We start from the raw sequence: 17755 nt of genomic DNA, 5'->3' as shown, positions 1-17755 counted from the left end.
GCTCTACACAGCAGCATTCATTTGCTTTTGCATGATTGCAGAGACGATTACCAGTCGTTCTGTACTGTCTGCTGCTCTCGTGGGTGCCCCTGGCTGAGATCGGCTGGGGGCGCAAAGGCAAAACTGGGAATGACTCCCCGAGTCAATCTCTCCTTTATGGTTTCTAAAAATAGAGTCCGTCTCCTGCCTAGAATATAGGGCAAGTGTACTAGAGAACCAATGTCCCGCAGAAATGATGAGCTACATTGCCATTCACGGGGGGTGCCCCTGCAACAACCCCACCTGTTGCTTCCCTCCTCCCACAACCTTCCTGGGCTACCATGGCAGTGTCCCCCCAATTTGTCATGAAGTTATAAAGAATGCAGGAATAAGAAACAGTGACTTGTTAGTGAGATAAAATGAGGGAGAGGCAGCCTCCTGGGGCTATGACAGTTCAGGCAGAACATTAAGCAGTGCGAGGGAGAGGAGCCCTGCATCCTGCTGCTATGATAGTCCAGGCAGTACACAATCTTTTCTTTACACAGGAAATGGAGGGGGCTGATGGAGCTCAGCCCCCAGTTGCTATGATGAAGATGGTTACCAGCCGTTCTGTACCGTCTACTGGGGATGACCAGGAATCATTCCTACTTTTACCCACGTGCCCCCGGCCAGCCTCACCTGAGGCCAGCCAGGAGACTCACGGGCTGATGGTGACGATGGATATCCGTCATATTGTACTGTCTGCCACTGGGGAGGGGAGAGGAGCGGATACTGCTCTTCACTGCTGCAGCATCGCGTCTACCAGCAGCATTCAGTAGAATAGTTTTTTTTGTTATCTATTGGTGTGAGATAAAGTCAAGAAACTTATTGTTTGCCCTTTTATCTGTTGTCACGTGGGCAAGGGGCAGTATATTGGAAAGCTAATTCCCTGAACCACGATGGTTGTCCTTCTCTCTCTCTCCGAGGCGGATATTTGCGTGTTCAGGACCCTACAGCATTGGGCTCAGTTCCAAGAATGCAGGAATATCTTTTTGAGACTGCGTGGACTTGTGGTGAGTGGAGTCCTCAGTACCCCCTCCCTCCCTCCATTGGCGTCCTTTGAGTCTCTTTTCCCGTTACGCTTGTCATGCAGCACTGTGTAGCCTGTGATTTTTTTTTCAAACGCTTTGGCATATTCGTCTTCTGTACGGAGCTTTGAAGAACAGAATTTGTTCCCATACAGCGATCAATCCAGTATCTCTGTACGGTCCATGCTGGAGCTCTTTGGTGAATTTGGGACTGCAATTGCCACCGTGCTGATCACGAGCTCCACGCGGGCAAACAGGAAATGAAAATCAAAATTTTGCGGGGCTTTTCTGTACCTGGCCACTGCATCCGAGTAGATTCTGTGCCAGAGCGGTTACAGTGGCACTGTGGGATACCGCGGAGGCCAATACGTACATTTGCAGCCACACTAACCCTAATCCATATAGTAATACCGATTTGAGTGCTACTCTCTCGTTGGGGAGGAGTACAGAAACTGATTTAAAGAGCCCTTTATATCGATATAAAGGGCCTCGTAGTGTGGACGGGTACAGTGTTAAATCGCTTTAACGCTGCTAAAATTGTTTTAAACTCGTAAGGTAGACCAGGCCTTAGTCTATAAGGTGCCCCTGGACTCTTTGTCGCTTTTTATAGATCCACTCTAACACGGCTACCTCTCTGATACTTCATTCTGTCAAGTTACTGTGAAACTATATTAATTTCCTTCTGAGCAGATACTCTGCCCTAACTGTTTTTTAAAAAGGAAGGAGGGTTTGAAAAGGAGAGAATATCAGGGATTTCATTTGAGCTTAGTGGGCTTTCACATCAGTGACTTGTAAAGTGCCTGAAGTGTTGTAGGGAATGGATTGTAATCAACATATGATATGGTTCCATGGCAAATGCTGTTTCATCTGTTTGTGTGTTGACACTATAGGTGGCAGTCAGGTGCATTTGCATTCTCAACCTCTACTATCGTGCTGTTCCATACATGACAGGCCAGTGGTAGAGAAGATGTTTAAGAACATGAGAGGGAGTCCCACGAAGAGAAGGAGAAATAATGTAGGTCCAGTGTATGTGGCAGTAAGGAAGAGGTGAAAAGGGAAATTAAGATAAGTCTGGAGTTTTCAAAGGGCCTGAGAGATTTATGCCCCAAATTCTCATTGAATTACGGTGGAATTTGAGCAACTGCTTCTGTTAGGTTCCTTTGAAAATTCCAGCCCTAATATTTGTAGTTGAAGTATATATTTTCCAGAGAGAGAAGTTTTGTGGTTCTTTCCTTGTCACTCAGAACCAAAAACAGTAGCGGCAAACAGTTGGTGGATGGAGATTTTATCTGGCTTGCTATTGTGCAAACAAAGAAAACAAACTGAAGTTGATCCTTTTAACTATCAAACTAAAATATGTTCACTACCGTTTGACTAATGATTTCACACTATGCTTTCACAAGTATGTCATACAAGGTGTAGAAACTTTTGGTCTAGTTGATCTCCCACTTGACTGGCCAGCCCAGTTTTTCAACTGGTACACAGAGTATACTAAGCACTTGTTCATCCTTCAAACCAAATTCAGAGGTAGTACCTGCTCCTTTTCTCTCTGCTGAGGTCTTGATATAAATATCCATGCTATAATAAATTTTAAACGTCTCCTTGCAACTTCTTCTTTTACCATCTCTCTGTAAGAAGAGCAGATCGGTCCCAAAGTGCAGGCGTGACCCTTTAAAATATTTAAAGGGTCAAATCTTCCTTACTCTTATTTTTTTCAAGGCTAAATATGTTCAGCTCTTGAAGTTTTGCCTCATGGTGGAGACCTTTATACGTCCCAGGGATCTGTAGTCTTTCTCTCTATGCTTGGATCCATACATATTTTTTTCTTGCACTTCTGACACAGATACAAACCTAAACATTAGCACTTTTGAAATTTAGATTTGTAACAGACAAACCCAACACACTTATTCCAACATCTGGGCAGCTTTGACAGTTGTTTAAAATCACAACTAAGCATAAATCAAACTTTTTACTAAAAAGAAAAAATAGAAAAACAAAACCTCACCCTTTCTAAGAAATTGCTCCTCAACCAACCTCCAGCTCCTCAGAATCTCCCCTACAAAACTCAAGCCTGTAGTTGTAGTATGACCTGAAGGTCAACACATCAAGGATAGTTGAGACCAAGTGGATGGGGAGCAAATTCCAAAGCCAAGTGATGCTGGCTGGACATTCTCAATGGGCATCTTTTAAACTTTTACACTAGGGGAGGGGGCTTCAGCATGAGCACCTCTCCTGCTTTTAACTGCAGCAGTATGACCTGGAGAGCTTGTCATCCAAGGAGGCAGGTACCACACCAGTTAGGGCAGGGGTCCCCAACGCAGTGCTCACGGGCGTCTAAGCGTGCCCACATACTGTCTGACAGATGAGCATCCACTGAAATGCCACTGACAAGCTGCGTCATCCAGAGGCGTCGCCATCGAAATGCCGCCGATTTTCAGCGGTATTTTGGCAGTGACACCTCTGGATGACACTGCTTGTCAGCAGCATTTCAGCGGTGACACCTATTGACATTGCTGCTTGTTGGCGGAATTTCGGCAGATGCTTGTCCACTGCCACAGTCTTCCGTGGCTCGTCATCTGGCACCCGCCAGACGAAAAAGGTTGGGGAGCACTGAGTTAGGTTTTATATGTTCAAATTGACACTTTAAACTCCACCCAGGAACCCCAGGCAGATTTGTCAGTGCAGATCACAGAGCACTAGTCTAATACTTATGGGATACATTTCTTAGCAAGTGAACTGTTCTTCACGAGGTTGGTATCTGAATGACCTAAAATAGATCACTAAGTAGAATGCATTGCAGTAGTCTAGACTTGAAGAGGCAAAGGTATGAATCAAGGTAGTGAGATTCATATATGACAATAAAACTTTGCACCCTTCTAGCCAGAAACAAATGTAAGATATCACCCTGCCTGTGGCTGAAAGCTGATTTTCCAAAAATAAATGGAAGTCTAACATTAACTTTTAATATAGTTGTCTGGCTGGAAGAAAAGCAAATAAATGGATTTCCGTGTCCTTAATAAAAGAGCATTGATTGCATTGTGTGTCATTACTCATGTCTTTCCACTTACACACTTTTGAAACTATGAAAGCAACTGATTGTAGCCTTGGGACTGTTAATTCCTGTAGACAAGTAAAAAGTGTCAACAAGCAAGAATTGATATAACCATAGTGAGTGAATTCCTTTCTCAGATCTCCCACTGACTTCATTAGGGCCAGTATTTCACCAAAAATGCTTTAATTTCTGGCTTTTTCAGTGCTTCTACTTCAAGACAAGTTGATTTTTTTCAAGGTCATTAAAAATTACAGTGTGTGTGTGCACACGTGTGATATAGGAGATGGCTGCATTGCTCAATATCTCCTTTTATTTGGACCAATGGTTGTCAAACTTTTTTCATTTGTGGACCCCTAAAAAATTTCAAATGAAGGTGTGGACCCATTTGGAAATCTTAGACATAGTCTGCAGACCTCCAGAGATCCCCGGACCACAGACTGAAAATCACTGTTCTTTGGTAACAGCAACCTTTTGCAGACCCCTTACACATAGTCTGCTGATCCCTAGAGTTCTGCTGACAATAGGTCGAAAACCACTGATATAGATGGTATCTTTCAAGCATGTGGCAGAGACTACTGCTATGTCATGCTTTATGCAATGCCTGATTGGCTTATGCCTCAGGCTATAATGTGACTCTGTAAATCCAAATTCCTATGCTACCTTTCTTCTCCACCCTGCTGTGTGTAAGAAAGATCATCTTCTTTCTTAAGACTATAAAAGACAATGAAAGAAATTTGCTGAAAGGAATTTAGAAGGAAATCTTTTTGTCTTGGCATGAAATACAGTAGTAAAAAGAATAGGTCTGATGATATCCATCTGTTGCAGATTAAAATAGGTAGGAACCAGTTATGTAAACTGAGCTCCTATGGAGTGATGGAGAACAATGGTGGTGGAAATAAATGGATCAATGTGATTAGTATTATTAAGCTGCACAAAAGCTGGCTTTGAGTATTGTGGGGCCTTCAGGAGAATGGGCTTCACAGTCTTGATCCTAGAACAGTGATGGAAGTACATGGAAAATGTGTTTAATTTAAGTTTGAGATATTAGCAAAACTTTAAGTAGCAGAGCATTCTTATGCCTATTCTTCTGCATCACTATGATCGCAATAGTTTCCTCCTGTGCTGGAAAATATGTTACCAGTCAAAAACATACTAGTAGGTATTTTTTTTATTTAGTCTTTCCCTTCAAATTGCATTTTCTGTTCTGCCTGCAGAAAGTATAAAATAGCAAGAATTATTTTCTCTTTCTTTAGGTCCCCAAATCTTCATACATGACCATAATCATACTGATTTAACCCTGCTGCTATAGCACTCCTTTCTTCTCTCTCTGCTGACAGCTGTATTAATGGGCAATTGACTTAACTGCAGGTGCACACTGGTGCATCATTGTGTTTGCATCTGTTGGCCAGTTTGAATTCTGTGCTCTAATTAAAGACAAAGGGAGCAGGGCTAAAAGCATTTCATACTCCCTTGGGTTACTGTTGGACTTTAAATGTGAATATTTGAGCAAAAGCAGCGTAGGAGGGGAATGATGATGGTTGCAACATTATCTTGGATATAGATACTTCATCCCCTTTGGGTCCGTGGCCCAAGGTTAAGCATACCTGCAGCACTGTTTTCATGGAAAACATGTTAGGGCTGTCTGCAGTGCCACATTTACACACAGTGTTAATCAATGCACTCTACTCATGTGTTCAGGCTGTTTTATTCATGCTCATCTAAGCTGGTTATGGATATCTGATGGTGCCTTCTCTCTTTCAAATATTTTACTGGGTGTTTTGTGTGTGTGTGTGAGTCAGCCAGGCACATTCAAATAAGAGCCCAAATTCTAGTGAGATTTCTCCCTCAAAATGGAAACAACAGGAGAAGAGATGACTGACCCAGGTGAAATGTTAGTAAACTACCTTAGAACCATCAAAGGTTCTGGTGAAATGTTAGTAAGCTATCTGATGTGGGTACATATGCAGAAAGAGGGATTCGGTGGCTGGCAAATTGGTTGTACTTAGCTAGACTCTGTTCCTTTACCTACTATTGTTAATTCTAACTAGCAGGATTTTTACTCTTGTCCTTCAAGCTAACTAATTTTTTACCTTTGGCAACTGTTGCAGTATTTTGCTCAGTCTGAGAAGTCCATAAGTCCTTTGTGCCAATTTTGTACTGTTTAGGGTGTATATGAATCAATGAAGGTAAAATGTATGAACAGTTTTCTTTGCACCATATTGTTACAGCTTCAGCATACAATGCGGATACCTTTGATTATATCAGTGCTGTATTCTCTTTAAAGCAGTAATTTGAGTTTTGTTTTTTTTCTCCTCTTTTCACAGTCTGACAGCAATGCAAGCTTTCTTCGAGCTGCCAGAGCTGGCAATCTGGACAAAGTAGTGGAATATCTGAAGGGTGGAATAGACATCAATACATGTAACCAGGTAAGAGAGACTGCATGGGCATGTGTTTGCTGTACTCAAGTATTGTATGTAACAGATAAGGACCCTGCAAATAGGAAAACCTTAAATGGTTTTATGGTTTAGATCAATTTAAGATCTTCACAGTCAAGTTCTGAGTCAATCTGGGCTACATTTTCAGCCCTGGCCTTTGACTTGGAGCATCCACTTTTGCACAGCTGACTATGCCCACAGCAGATATTTAACAGAACATCTCTATTTTAAGCAAACAAGCCTTTCTGAGCCACTTATTCCCGGCAGTACCACAATTCAAACCACACTAAAAAAGTGCTTTCTGGCTAAATAAATTGGCTTTGTGTGCGGAGAAAAAAAAGAGTCATAATTAAATGTAAACCTTGGATTCCCAGTCATACTAGCTGGGAAGGGTTTGTTCCTGGGCAGTTCTTTCTCCTGGATGAATGCTTTGCAACTGGCTTACTACTTTTTTCTTCCAGCTCCTCCTCTCCTGGCCTATCTATTGTGGTAATAGAGTGTAATGAGGTTCCGTTTCCCAGCTTTAACAGTCCCCTATGCAAGCTACCACCACACTGATATTTGTCCACTAGTTATCCCAGTCCTCCTCCTCACTCTGTTACTCATGCACTCACTCTTTTTCAGACAAATAAAAGGAACTGCTATTTTTCATGTTATATGCAGTGGTGTTTAAGGCATGTCTGTCCTAGGATATTACAGACATAAGGTCTTCAGGACCTGGAGAATTCTGTGTAAGCTCAAAAGCTTGTCTCTCTCATCAGCCAAAGTTGAGATTACCTCATTCCCACCATTTCTCTCTTATTTTTTCATATTCTTATTCCTCTAACCAGTATTTATTTATTCTTGTTTGTTTGTTTGTACTGCAGTAGCATCCTCATGACCCAACTGGGGATCATGACCCCGTTGCATTAGGGACTGTACATACTTAAAATGCAAAGACAGTTCCTGCCTGGAAGAGCTTGGAGTTTCAGTATGTGATGAGATACAGTTTGGGACAGGGACACAAAGTAACAATAAGACGACTGTAATGAGGGTAAAAAGGAACATTCACAGCACAGCAAGTGCCTAGCTGTTGTTAAGTGTTGTGTGGGCATCTTTACAGAGAGCTCCTCACATGCAGAAGAGAAAAAAGTGTGAAGGTGTGTTTGTGAAACTTGGATTAAAGAGCAATAAAAGCTGGTATCACTAGCACAGTCAGTGAGGTGGTTGATGGCTCTAGGCCAGGCGTAGGCAACCTATGGCACGGGTGCCAAAGGTGGCACACGAGCTGATTTTCAGTGCCACTCACATTGCCCAGATCCTGGCCACCAGTCCAAGGGGCTCAGCATTTTAATTTAATTTTAAATGAAGCTTCTTAAACATTTTACTTTACATGCAACAATAGTTTAGTTATATATTATAGACTTATAGAAAGAGACCTTCTAAAAACGTTAGTGTACCACTGGCATGCAAAACCTTAAATTAGAGTGAATAAATGAAGATTCGGCACACCACTTCTGAAAGGTTGCCAACCCTCGTTCTAGGCCATATAAGAGATGATAGGTAGAGTGGAGATAGGCCACAGATGGTTTTAAAAATGAAAAGAAGTAATTTGTGTATGATGCAGTGGAGAAAGAGGAACCAGTGGAGCAATGCAATGTAATTGAAGCAACAAGCCAGGAAGAAGATTTCTACAGCAGAGTTTTGAATCAATTTAAGGACTGTGGGCTATAAAATTATTTTTGAGAGCTAAATAAATAAGATAGAGGAGGAGATATGAGATAGCAAATGGTTGTTTTATACACATTAATACCATGATTAATAACTCTTTGGAGCAGGTACTGTCTTTTTGTCTGTGTTTGTACTGAGCTTATGACTAGCCTCCTAGGTGTGACAGTAATTCAAATGAATAAATAATATTTAATTTATGTAATTATTATTCTAGGTCAGGATTTTTAGCAAGTTTGGTATTTTGACACATATTCCAGAAGAAATGAACCTAGCCTATGATGTTTCTAATTACATTACTATGATTTGATTGCTGAGGAGGTGTGGCAAGTAAACATGAAAGAAGATAGAAACAATGTGTGTACAATTCACAGCTGTTGTATAAATGCCTAAAGTAAATAGATAACTAACTAAAAAAATAAAGCTATATATTTCTGCTGTTAGTAAGAGGAATAGCATGTCAGTATCAAATTCTGAACTTGGCAGTGGACTTCTTTACTTTTAAGGTGATTCTGCTACGTCACTAAACCCCCTCTGTGCACATCTTGCTTTGAATTACCTTTAAGTAAATTTTCCCTATAGGGCATTTAACTCCTAGAGAGTCAGGTGGAGGATCTGTGGATGTTTTCCATTAGCAGGGCTTTGAGAATCCACTCAGGTAAAAGAAAGGCAATTTAAAAGTAGGTTGGGACAGCTACCAAATTAACCCATCTCTCACCAGTCCACAGAAGTGAAAGATGGACATTGAATCATTATTTCTCAATTATAACAGCAGATGTCACAACTTGGGGTGCAATCCAGACTAGTGAGGGATTGTGTCACTACTTACCCAGCAACCCTGGATGACTAGCAGTGCTTTGCTGCTGTAGCTCACAGCCTGAGACACTTAGCCAGCCTACAAGTGTGCAGGTCATATTCTGTGTGTTTGTATGCTGTGTAGCCTGTCCTGGTTCAACAGCTCAGACCCTAGCAGCCCATCTATGGCCCAACAGCCCCACTCTGGCTTCCATCAGCCTTGATTAAGCCAGCAAGGTGACCCCAACACACTCCCAATCCCAGATTTTCCCCAAATCATGTGCTCTGTAATGTCCAGCCCTCTTCTGGACAGTTCAGAGAAATAATAAAGTTAGTTTTTTTCCTTTAAAGACAGAAAAGCACATCACAGTTTATTAACTTAACTGTGGTGAATAACCCTTCTCTGGTCTATGGTAAAAAAAAAACAAAAATATTTTAACAGGACACAGGTTAAGTGATGCCAAATAAAATGAATAAAGTTAGAGAGGGTTACATGCCAAAGTGAAAAACATACATCTAAAAATTTAAAACTGAATCTAGCAAGATACACGCTCTGTTCAAGATGGTTTCTCACCTATATTCAGTTTCCAGAGACTTCATCACCCGTACCCTGTGGTTGAAGGACTGTTCTTTCTCAACTTTCAGGAGCCCAGTTTCCTTGTGTCAGTCTAGTGATGGAGGCCAAAGATGGCTTCTACCTTTTCTTATATCTTCCAAAGTTCTATGACTTTGTTTTAAGAGTCAGGATGACCTCATGCTTTCCAGTGGACTTCCCATCCCCCCCTTTCTGATTTCTGTATAAATGGGCTTTCGTTGTTTTGATTCCACCATACTGAATTTACATAGGAGACAGATAGATAGCTGCCTTCTCTTCTGTCTGAGAGGAAACTTGTTTCCCACTCTTTGGCCACAGATTTTAAAGCATAATATTAAGTGTCCATATTTTCTCAGACAGTGATAGTACATACATTTCATAATTATATCAATCACCAATGTGGTGTTAGCTTTCAGAAAAGACCTCACTCTGTACACCTTTATAATACAGTTATATTGTATACAATCTGTTGATTCAATTGCTTATCACTTGAGGTTCAACCCCTCTGTTTTTATAGACCATTAAATGTTTAAAAGGGATTCTTCTGAGGGTTACCCCTCAAAGTAAAGTTTCTTCAGGTTTTGAGGAAGGTGACATGGAGTCTGGTGATGAAGGACGCTTCATGCTCTTCTCCCACTTGTTAGATTTTATTGTTGTTTACCTAGTATGTAAAAATGGACCTTCATTGTCTTGGCCTGAAGATGAGGCTGGTCAGGGAATTAAATATACATTCTGTTGTCAGTAGCAGACCTGTTTACCAACTACCCCTGACATGCCTGATTTAATCATAATTCCAGTATGTCCATAACTCTTAACACACATTGTGTACATACCTCACCAAAGAATATTAATGATCAGTGGTGATGTTAGTTTTCAAATGAGACTTCAGAAGGTATATTTTATAAAGATTATTACAATAGTTTGTAGGGTGTGAATACAGGGGTGCGTCTAGAAGGGTGGTGCTTCTCATCTATACTGAGTGTCTAATGCATCTTTAACTTCAGTGGTTGTCATGTACTGGTGATGACCTCCTTGGTTGCTAGAGAGAGGGAATCTCCTTTGAACATTTAATTCTCAAACTCTAACCTAGCATCTAAAAAATTTCAGAAAGCATCTTTTTTGTAATTTTTGTAGTCAGTGCTTGACCTTCAAATAGTTTTATGTGGGTTCCAGAGCACTTCATAATTCCAGGGCAGTTTTAAATAGATTCAAATGACATAATGGGAGGTTTTACAACTATTGATGCCACTCCTCCCTTGGGAACAATTGCTGGAAATGTGGACGTGATTGTCCCACTATAAGAAAGATAAAACTCCAATTAGAAAGCGTACATGCTCACAGTGGTAAACATTCTAGAGGTTCCATGCAATATATACACCTCTACCCTGATATAACATGACTGTGACCCGATATAACATGAATTCAGATATAACATGGTAAAGCAGCGCTCGGGGGCGGGGGCTGGGGGCATGCACTCCGGTGGATCAGAGCAAGTTCGATATAATGCGGTTTCACCTATAAGAAGGTAAGATTTTTTGGCTCCCGAGGACAGCATTATATGGGGGTAGAGATGTAGTCTACACTGTGTAGATATTAGATATTACTTTTTACTGCAGGAAATCAGTATGATCAGCCACCCTCTTCTTCCTGGCCGTCAAATATATCATCCCCCACAAAGCATCTGATTGCCATTGACCCAGAGTGCAGAAGTCTGAGGTTTCCCTGGCTGCTTCTGTGTGGTATCCGGCTGTAAGCAAACACTCAGTGGATTATTTTTAGCTGAAAGGCTTAAGTGTGTCCAAGCAGATTAAAATCTAGTAGCTCACAATCACCGACAATAAACAACGTCACTAGTGCCGAATGCCAATTAGTACTGTTGCTGTTATTAGAGACTCAAATGACTGGAAAGGGGCCACATTTTTTGGATCTTCTTTGTTTTTGTTTACTAAATCTACAGAGGGTTGTAAATATGGAGTATATGAGAGTGGCCCATTTTTGAAGTTTTAGTTTGTTTTCCCATCAGTGGTTGGTTTTCTTTACAAACTAAAACTGCAAACAGGTTTGCAGAGTTGGAAAATGAAGAAGGGGCACAGCAGGTGGTCGCTGAAGGAGAGAGGGCAAGGGAAAAGAGAAGAGCAGCTAGTCCTGCAGAAGGAGGGGAGGAGTCAATAGAGGCAACACCAAATATGAGCCCCAGGAGGATTGCAAGGGTCAATAAGAATCGAGGGGACTTGCAGCCAGTGGGAGCAGGGGATGGATCAGACAGTGGTGCTATAAGGAGGGCTTTGGGATGTACGGTTATTGGGAAGCATTTATGGACAGACAACTGTTCTCTCAGGATGGACTTCACCTAAGTAAGGAGAGAAATAGACTTCTAGGATGGAGGCTCGCCGATCTAATTAAGAGAGCTTTAAACTAGGAATTTGGGGGAGATGGTTGGGAGATGTCCAGGAGATCTCCAAGAGATCTCCATGCCAGAATTTACCTGGAGAGCGGAGCTAAACAAGTAAGAGGGGATAACGGCCGTGACCAAAGAATTGACATAAGAGGAAGGTAGTGTAACATACCAGACTTAACAGGTGATGCTGGTGGTAAACAATGTCTGTGCATAACAGGGTAAAGAATGTCAGTGAAGCCAAACGCCAAAAGTAAAATGTCTGTACCATCTAATGCGAGGAGCCTAGGTAAAAAATGGAGGAACTGAGCTATTGGTGCAGGAAGTGAAACCGGATATTATAGGGATAACAGAAACATGGTGGAATAGCTAGTCATGACTGGTAAGTACAGGTATTGAAGGCTATGTGCTTTTAGGAAAGACAGAAATAAGGCAAAGTGGGGGAGTAGCATGTACATCAATGATGAGCGTTAACTGTAAAAGAATAAAGTGAAGTGAGAATGGACAAGACAGAGTCTGTCTGGCAAAGATCACACTGGTAAGAAGCTACTAGAGCCTCCCCTGAGATAGTCTTGGGGTGCTACAGACCGCCGGTCTGATGATTGGATATGGATAGAGACCTCTTTAATGTTTTTATGAAGTAAACACCAAGGGAATTTGTGTGATCATGGAGACTTCACAACTTCCCAGATATAGACTAGAGACGACAGTGCTTGCAAGAATAATAGGGCTCAGATTTTCTGGATTGTGATAATGCACGTGATGATTTCTTCACCAAGTAGTTGAAGAACCGACAAAGAGGGATTGCCCATTTTAGATTTGGTTTGATGGTGAGCAGTGAGGACCTCGTAGAAGAATATAGTTGTAGGGGACAACCTTGGTTCGAGTGATCATGAACTAATTCAGTTCAACTAGAATGGAAAGGATAAACAAAATAGATCTGGGATAATGGTTTTTTGACTTCAAACGGGCTAACTTAAAGAGTTAAGAAAATTAGTCAGGGAAGTGGATTGGACTGCAGAACTCTGTGGATCTAAATGCGGAGGAGCCTGGATTACTTAAGTCTAAGCTGCAGAAACATCAGAAGCCTGCATCCCAAGAAAGGGAAAAAAAACCCATAGCAGGAGTTAGACCAAGCTGATGAGCAAGCATCTCAGAGGTCGATTAAGAAAAAGCAGAAAGCCTACAAGGAGTGGAAAAAGAAAGGTGGGATTAGCAAGGAAGCTACCTTAAGTGAGGTCAACATGTAGGGATAAAGTGAGCGAAGGCTAAAAGCCGTGTAGAAGTTGAACCTTGCAAAGGGAATTAAAACCAATAGTAAAGGTTCTATAGCCACATAAATAAATAAGAAGAAAAACAAAGAAAGAAGAAGTGGGACCGCTATAACACTGAGGATGGAATGGAGCTTAAGGATAACCTAGGCATGGCCCAATATCTAAATAAGTACTTTGCCTCAGTCTTTAATAAGGCTAATGAGAGCTTAGGGATGATGGAAGGATGTAAACGGGAATGAGGATATGGAGGTAGATATTACCACATCTGAGGTAGAAGTCAAACTTGAACAGCTTAATGGGACAAATCGGAGGGCCCGGACAATCTCCATCCAAGAATATTAAAGGAACTGGCATGAAATTGCGAGCCCGTTAGCAAGAATTTTAATGAATCGGTAAACTCAGGGGTTGTACCGTACGACTGGAGAATTGCTAACGTAGTTCCCATCTCAAGAAAGGGAAAAAAAGTGATCCGAGAACTATAGGCCTGTTAGTTTGACGTCTGTAGTATGTAAGGTCTTGGAAAAATATTGAAGGAGAAGTAGTAAAGGACATTGAGGTCAATGGTAATTGGGACAAATTACAACATGGTTTTACTAGAGGTAGATCGTGCCAAACCAACCTGATCTCCTTTCTTCGAGAAGGTGACAGATTATTTAGACAAAGGAAATGCGGTAGATCTAATTTACCTCGATTTCAGTAAGGCATTTGACACGGTCCACATGGGAATTGTTAGTTAAATTGGAAAAGATGGGGATGAATATGAAATTGAAAGGTGGATTAGGAATTGTTAAAGGGGAGACTCCAACGGGGTATACTGAAGGGTGAACTGTCAGGCTGGAAGGAGGTTACTAGTGGAGTTCCTCAAGGATCGGTTTTGGACCAATCTTATTTAACCTTTTTATTACTGACCTTGGCACAAAGAGCGGGAATGTGCTAATAAAGTTTGCGGATGATACAAAGCTGGGGGGTATTGCTAACACAGAGAAGGACCGGGATACCATACAGGAAGATCTGGATGACCTTGTAAACTGGAGTAATAGTAATAGGATGAAATTTAATAGTGAAAAGTGCAAGGTCATGCACTTAGGGATTTAATAATAAAATTTAGATATACATTGGGGACCCATCAGTTGGAAACAACAGAGGAGGAGAAGGACCTTGGGGTATTGGTTGATCGCAGGATGACTATGAGCCGCCAATGCGATATGGCCGTTAAAAAAGCAAATGCGGTTTTAGGATGCATCAGGCGAGGTATTTCCAGCAAAGATAAGGAGGTGTTAGTACCGTTGTATAAGGCGCTGGTGAGACCTCACCTGGAATACTGTGTGCAGTTCTGGTCTCCCATGTTTAAGAAGGATGAATTCAAACTGGAACAGGTTCAGAGACGGGCTACTAGGATGATCCGAGGAATGGAAAACCTGCCTTATGAAAGGAGACTCAAAGAGCTTGGCTTGTTTAGCCTAGCCAAAAGAAGGCTGCGGGGGGATATGCTTGCTCTATATAAATATATCAGGGGGATTAACATTAGGGAGGAGAGAGGAATTATTTAAGCTTAGTACTAATGTAGACACACAAGGTCAAATGGGTACAAACTGGACACTAGGAAGTTCAGACTTGAAATTAGACGAAGGTTTCTAACCATTAGAGGAGTGAAGTTCTCAGCGTGGGGCATGGGTCACTTGCTGGTGGATTCTCTGCTTGGGGTTTTTATAGAAGTGGATGGGTAGGGTTCTGTGGCCTGCTTTGTGCAGGAGGTCAGACTAGATGATCATATTGGTCCCTTCTGACCTATGAGTCTATGAGTCTAAAACACTTGTACAATAAAATTAGCATAACGAATGTTGAGAGCTCGTTTTTCTCCTTGGGTTATTACTCACCTTGGAAACGCTGTTACTGTTGCAAAGGGTGCCACTGTTATGCACAGCATCCAGCCTGTGCTTTCCTGCTATCACACACTGAAAGCCATTCTCTTAGACCAGTGGTCTCTAAACTTTTTGTGCCTAAGATCACTTTTTGATTCTTAAGGGCAACCCAGGATCTGCCCCTCCTATTCACTCCATCCCCTCCCCCCATCACTCACTCTCCCCCAACCCTCATTCACTTTCACTGGGCTGGGGAAAGGGCTTGGGGTTCAGGAGGAGTGAGGGGTGCAAGCTATAGGAGGGAGTTTGGGTGTAGGAGGGGGCTCCGGGCTGGTGCAGAGTGTTGGCTCTGGGAGAGGGGGCTCAGGGTGGAGCTTGGGGTGCAGGGTGGGGGCATGGGGTGCTGGCTGTGGGAGGGGGCTCAGGGCTGGGGATTGGGGTGTGGCCTCCCACTGGGCAGCACTTACCTCCATCGGCACCCAGTCGGCAATGGGCAGAGCGAGGCTAAGGCAGGCTCCTTGCCTACCCTAGCCCCACACCGCTCCCTGAAGGGGCCAATGCGCTCCTGCAGCAGAGGGAGCATGTGGCTCTGTGCTCTGCCCCTCTCTGCAGGCACCACCCCCGCAGCTCTCCTGGCCAATCGGAGCTGCAGGGGCAGTGCTCACAGGTAGATGCAGTGTGCAAAGAGAGACCCCTGCCCCCCACTCCCTCAGCCTGAGGGGCCATGCTGGCTGCTTCTGGGAGTGGCGTGGGGCTGGGGTAGGGAATCTGCCTTGCCAGAGATCACGATCAACTGGGAGATTCTCTAGGATCGACCACTTGATTGCGACTGACCAGTTGGTGACCACTGTCTTAGACTTTGGGTTGGGTTTTTCATAAATAAGCCTGTTCCATGAACCCAGTTTGCATCAAAGAGTGACAGAAAACCTAATCTTGCTAACACCTACACACATGCTTAACTTTTTGCAGTTGAGTAGAGCAGTTTAATTTAGTGGGACCACTCATGCAGATGGTTAAGCATGCATATAAATTGCAGGATCAATGCTCTTTTGGGACCAATACTGCAAGTCTAGCACCCGTGGATCTCCCACTGAAGTCAGTGACAGTTCCATGTACCAAGAACTTGCAAGATCCAGTCATGTATGTCTAACTTGCTGAGAACTTCTAATGAAATTTGGCAAAAATGACCCCTGAATTTGTACTATGGCTGAGAGTTTTCAGGAAGGAAGTAAAATACTTCAACAGAAATTTCATCCAGCTCTGTTTAGGGACTAAAATCCTACAAGGTGAACTAAAATTCGGTGCACAGACTCCAACACAGGCTAAAAAAATAAAATAAAAATAAAATCTACTTTTAGAATGATCAAAAGCAGCTGTCACGTATTGGCCATAGCACAGGGTTCAGCTTGCTGCTGGCAGAGCTCATACTGTGGTGGGTTCCCAGTGTTGGCAAATCTGCACAAAGCGGGAGTGCAGCCTTGCATACTGATGGGGCAGGCTAGGAAAGGGTCAGAGCCAGGTCACTGCTGAGATATTGTGATCCTCTCATTTCCCATTAACCTTCTAATATCTCCTAAACAGCCTCACTAAAATCTCTTGTTCCCTTGTTGCTCTTATGCCAACATTCCACCCAGAAAAAAAGTTGTTGTGATATACCATGGTCTTTGTAGAAAGCTCAGATAATTAAGGTTTTTAAGGAAAAAATTGTCAAAAGTCTAACTAAAATTTCACAGATGAGGCCATTATTTTGTTAGAGAGGTTTTAAGAATGAGAACCAAAATAATCACATAGCTCTTTTAACTACTTCAGAAAAGAATCTTGTCTGCCAAAGTAAAATAGCAGATGATTAAGTAGTCAAATGTCACATCAAAGTTTGAATGAAAAAGTGTGTGTGGAAGGGAGATCCTTCTGCACTTCAGAATATAATGTTGTGCACTCTGTGTTATTGAGAGCGTAAAGAGAATTACTGAGTTCTTTTAAAAAGTATTATTTGAGGAGTTTCTAATTATTATTTTTTTAAAGAAATGGCTTGTTCCAGAGAATTGTCTGTATAAAGGTAGAACTGGGTTAATGCTGAAAAAAATCTGCAATACTTTAAAAATATTTTGGCTATGTCCTATCCCTTTAGTTACTTTTGAGAGGATTTATGAGAAGCAAATTCTAAATTTAAATATGTGCATGAGAAACCTGCTTCTCAGATTTACACTTATCCAATTGGAGAACTTTTGTTCTTTCAGATTCTTCCCATTTTAAGAGGAGCCATGTGTCTGTTTTGTAATGAATTATAATTAAGGAACTGAGATTCTGTGTGGAGACAACAAATAGACTGCCTAGGTCTGTGATTCCTCATGAGAAGACATAAAGTACCACAAACATTAAGAAGTGGAATAATTGCTACTCAAATCTAATAGAGCATTTGGGAAAGATGGAAACACTTTTCGAAAGACCATGATAGTAGCACTGCAACTACATCAAGATAAGAGTGCAGTATTTTATGATTTTTGACAATGGTTAGACAAAACTCTTTTATAAAAGAATGTTAACAATATTAGGTGAAGCACTGGATCCATTAATCATTGACAGTGGAAAAAGCA

The 17755-nt window shown here is 41.9% G+C and overlaps 1 protein-coding gene across 23 annotated transcripts in view; it reads left to right on the top strand.

Moving 5' to 3' along the window:
* ANK2 (ankyrin 2) overlaps positions 1-17755 on the top strand; it is a 638506-nt gene that overhangs the window by 384910 nt on the left and 235841 nt on the right. For all 23 annotated transcript variants that reach the window (XM_075066172.1, XM_075066174.1, XM_075066175.1 and 20 more), the window contains one exon: positions 6423-6524. In XM_075066172.1, coding sequence (XP_074922273.1) covers positions 6423-6524 — 102 coding nt within the window. The remainder of the gene's footprint in view (positions 1-6422; positions 6525-17755) is intronic.

This window comes from Chelonoidis abingdonii, chromosome 5, assembly GCF_003597395.2.
Source record: "Chelonoidis abingdonii isolate Lonesome George chromosome 5, CheloAbing_2.0, whole genome shotgun sequence".
Classification (NCBI taxonomy): Eukaryota; Metazoa; Chordata; order Testudines; family Testudinidae; genus Chelonoidis; species Chelonoidis abingdonii.
Note: the sequence above shows the minus strand (reverse complement) of the source record. Positions and strands in the feature narration are given on the sequence as shown.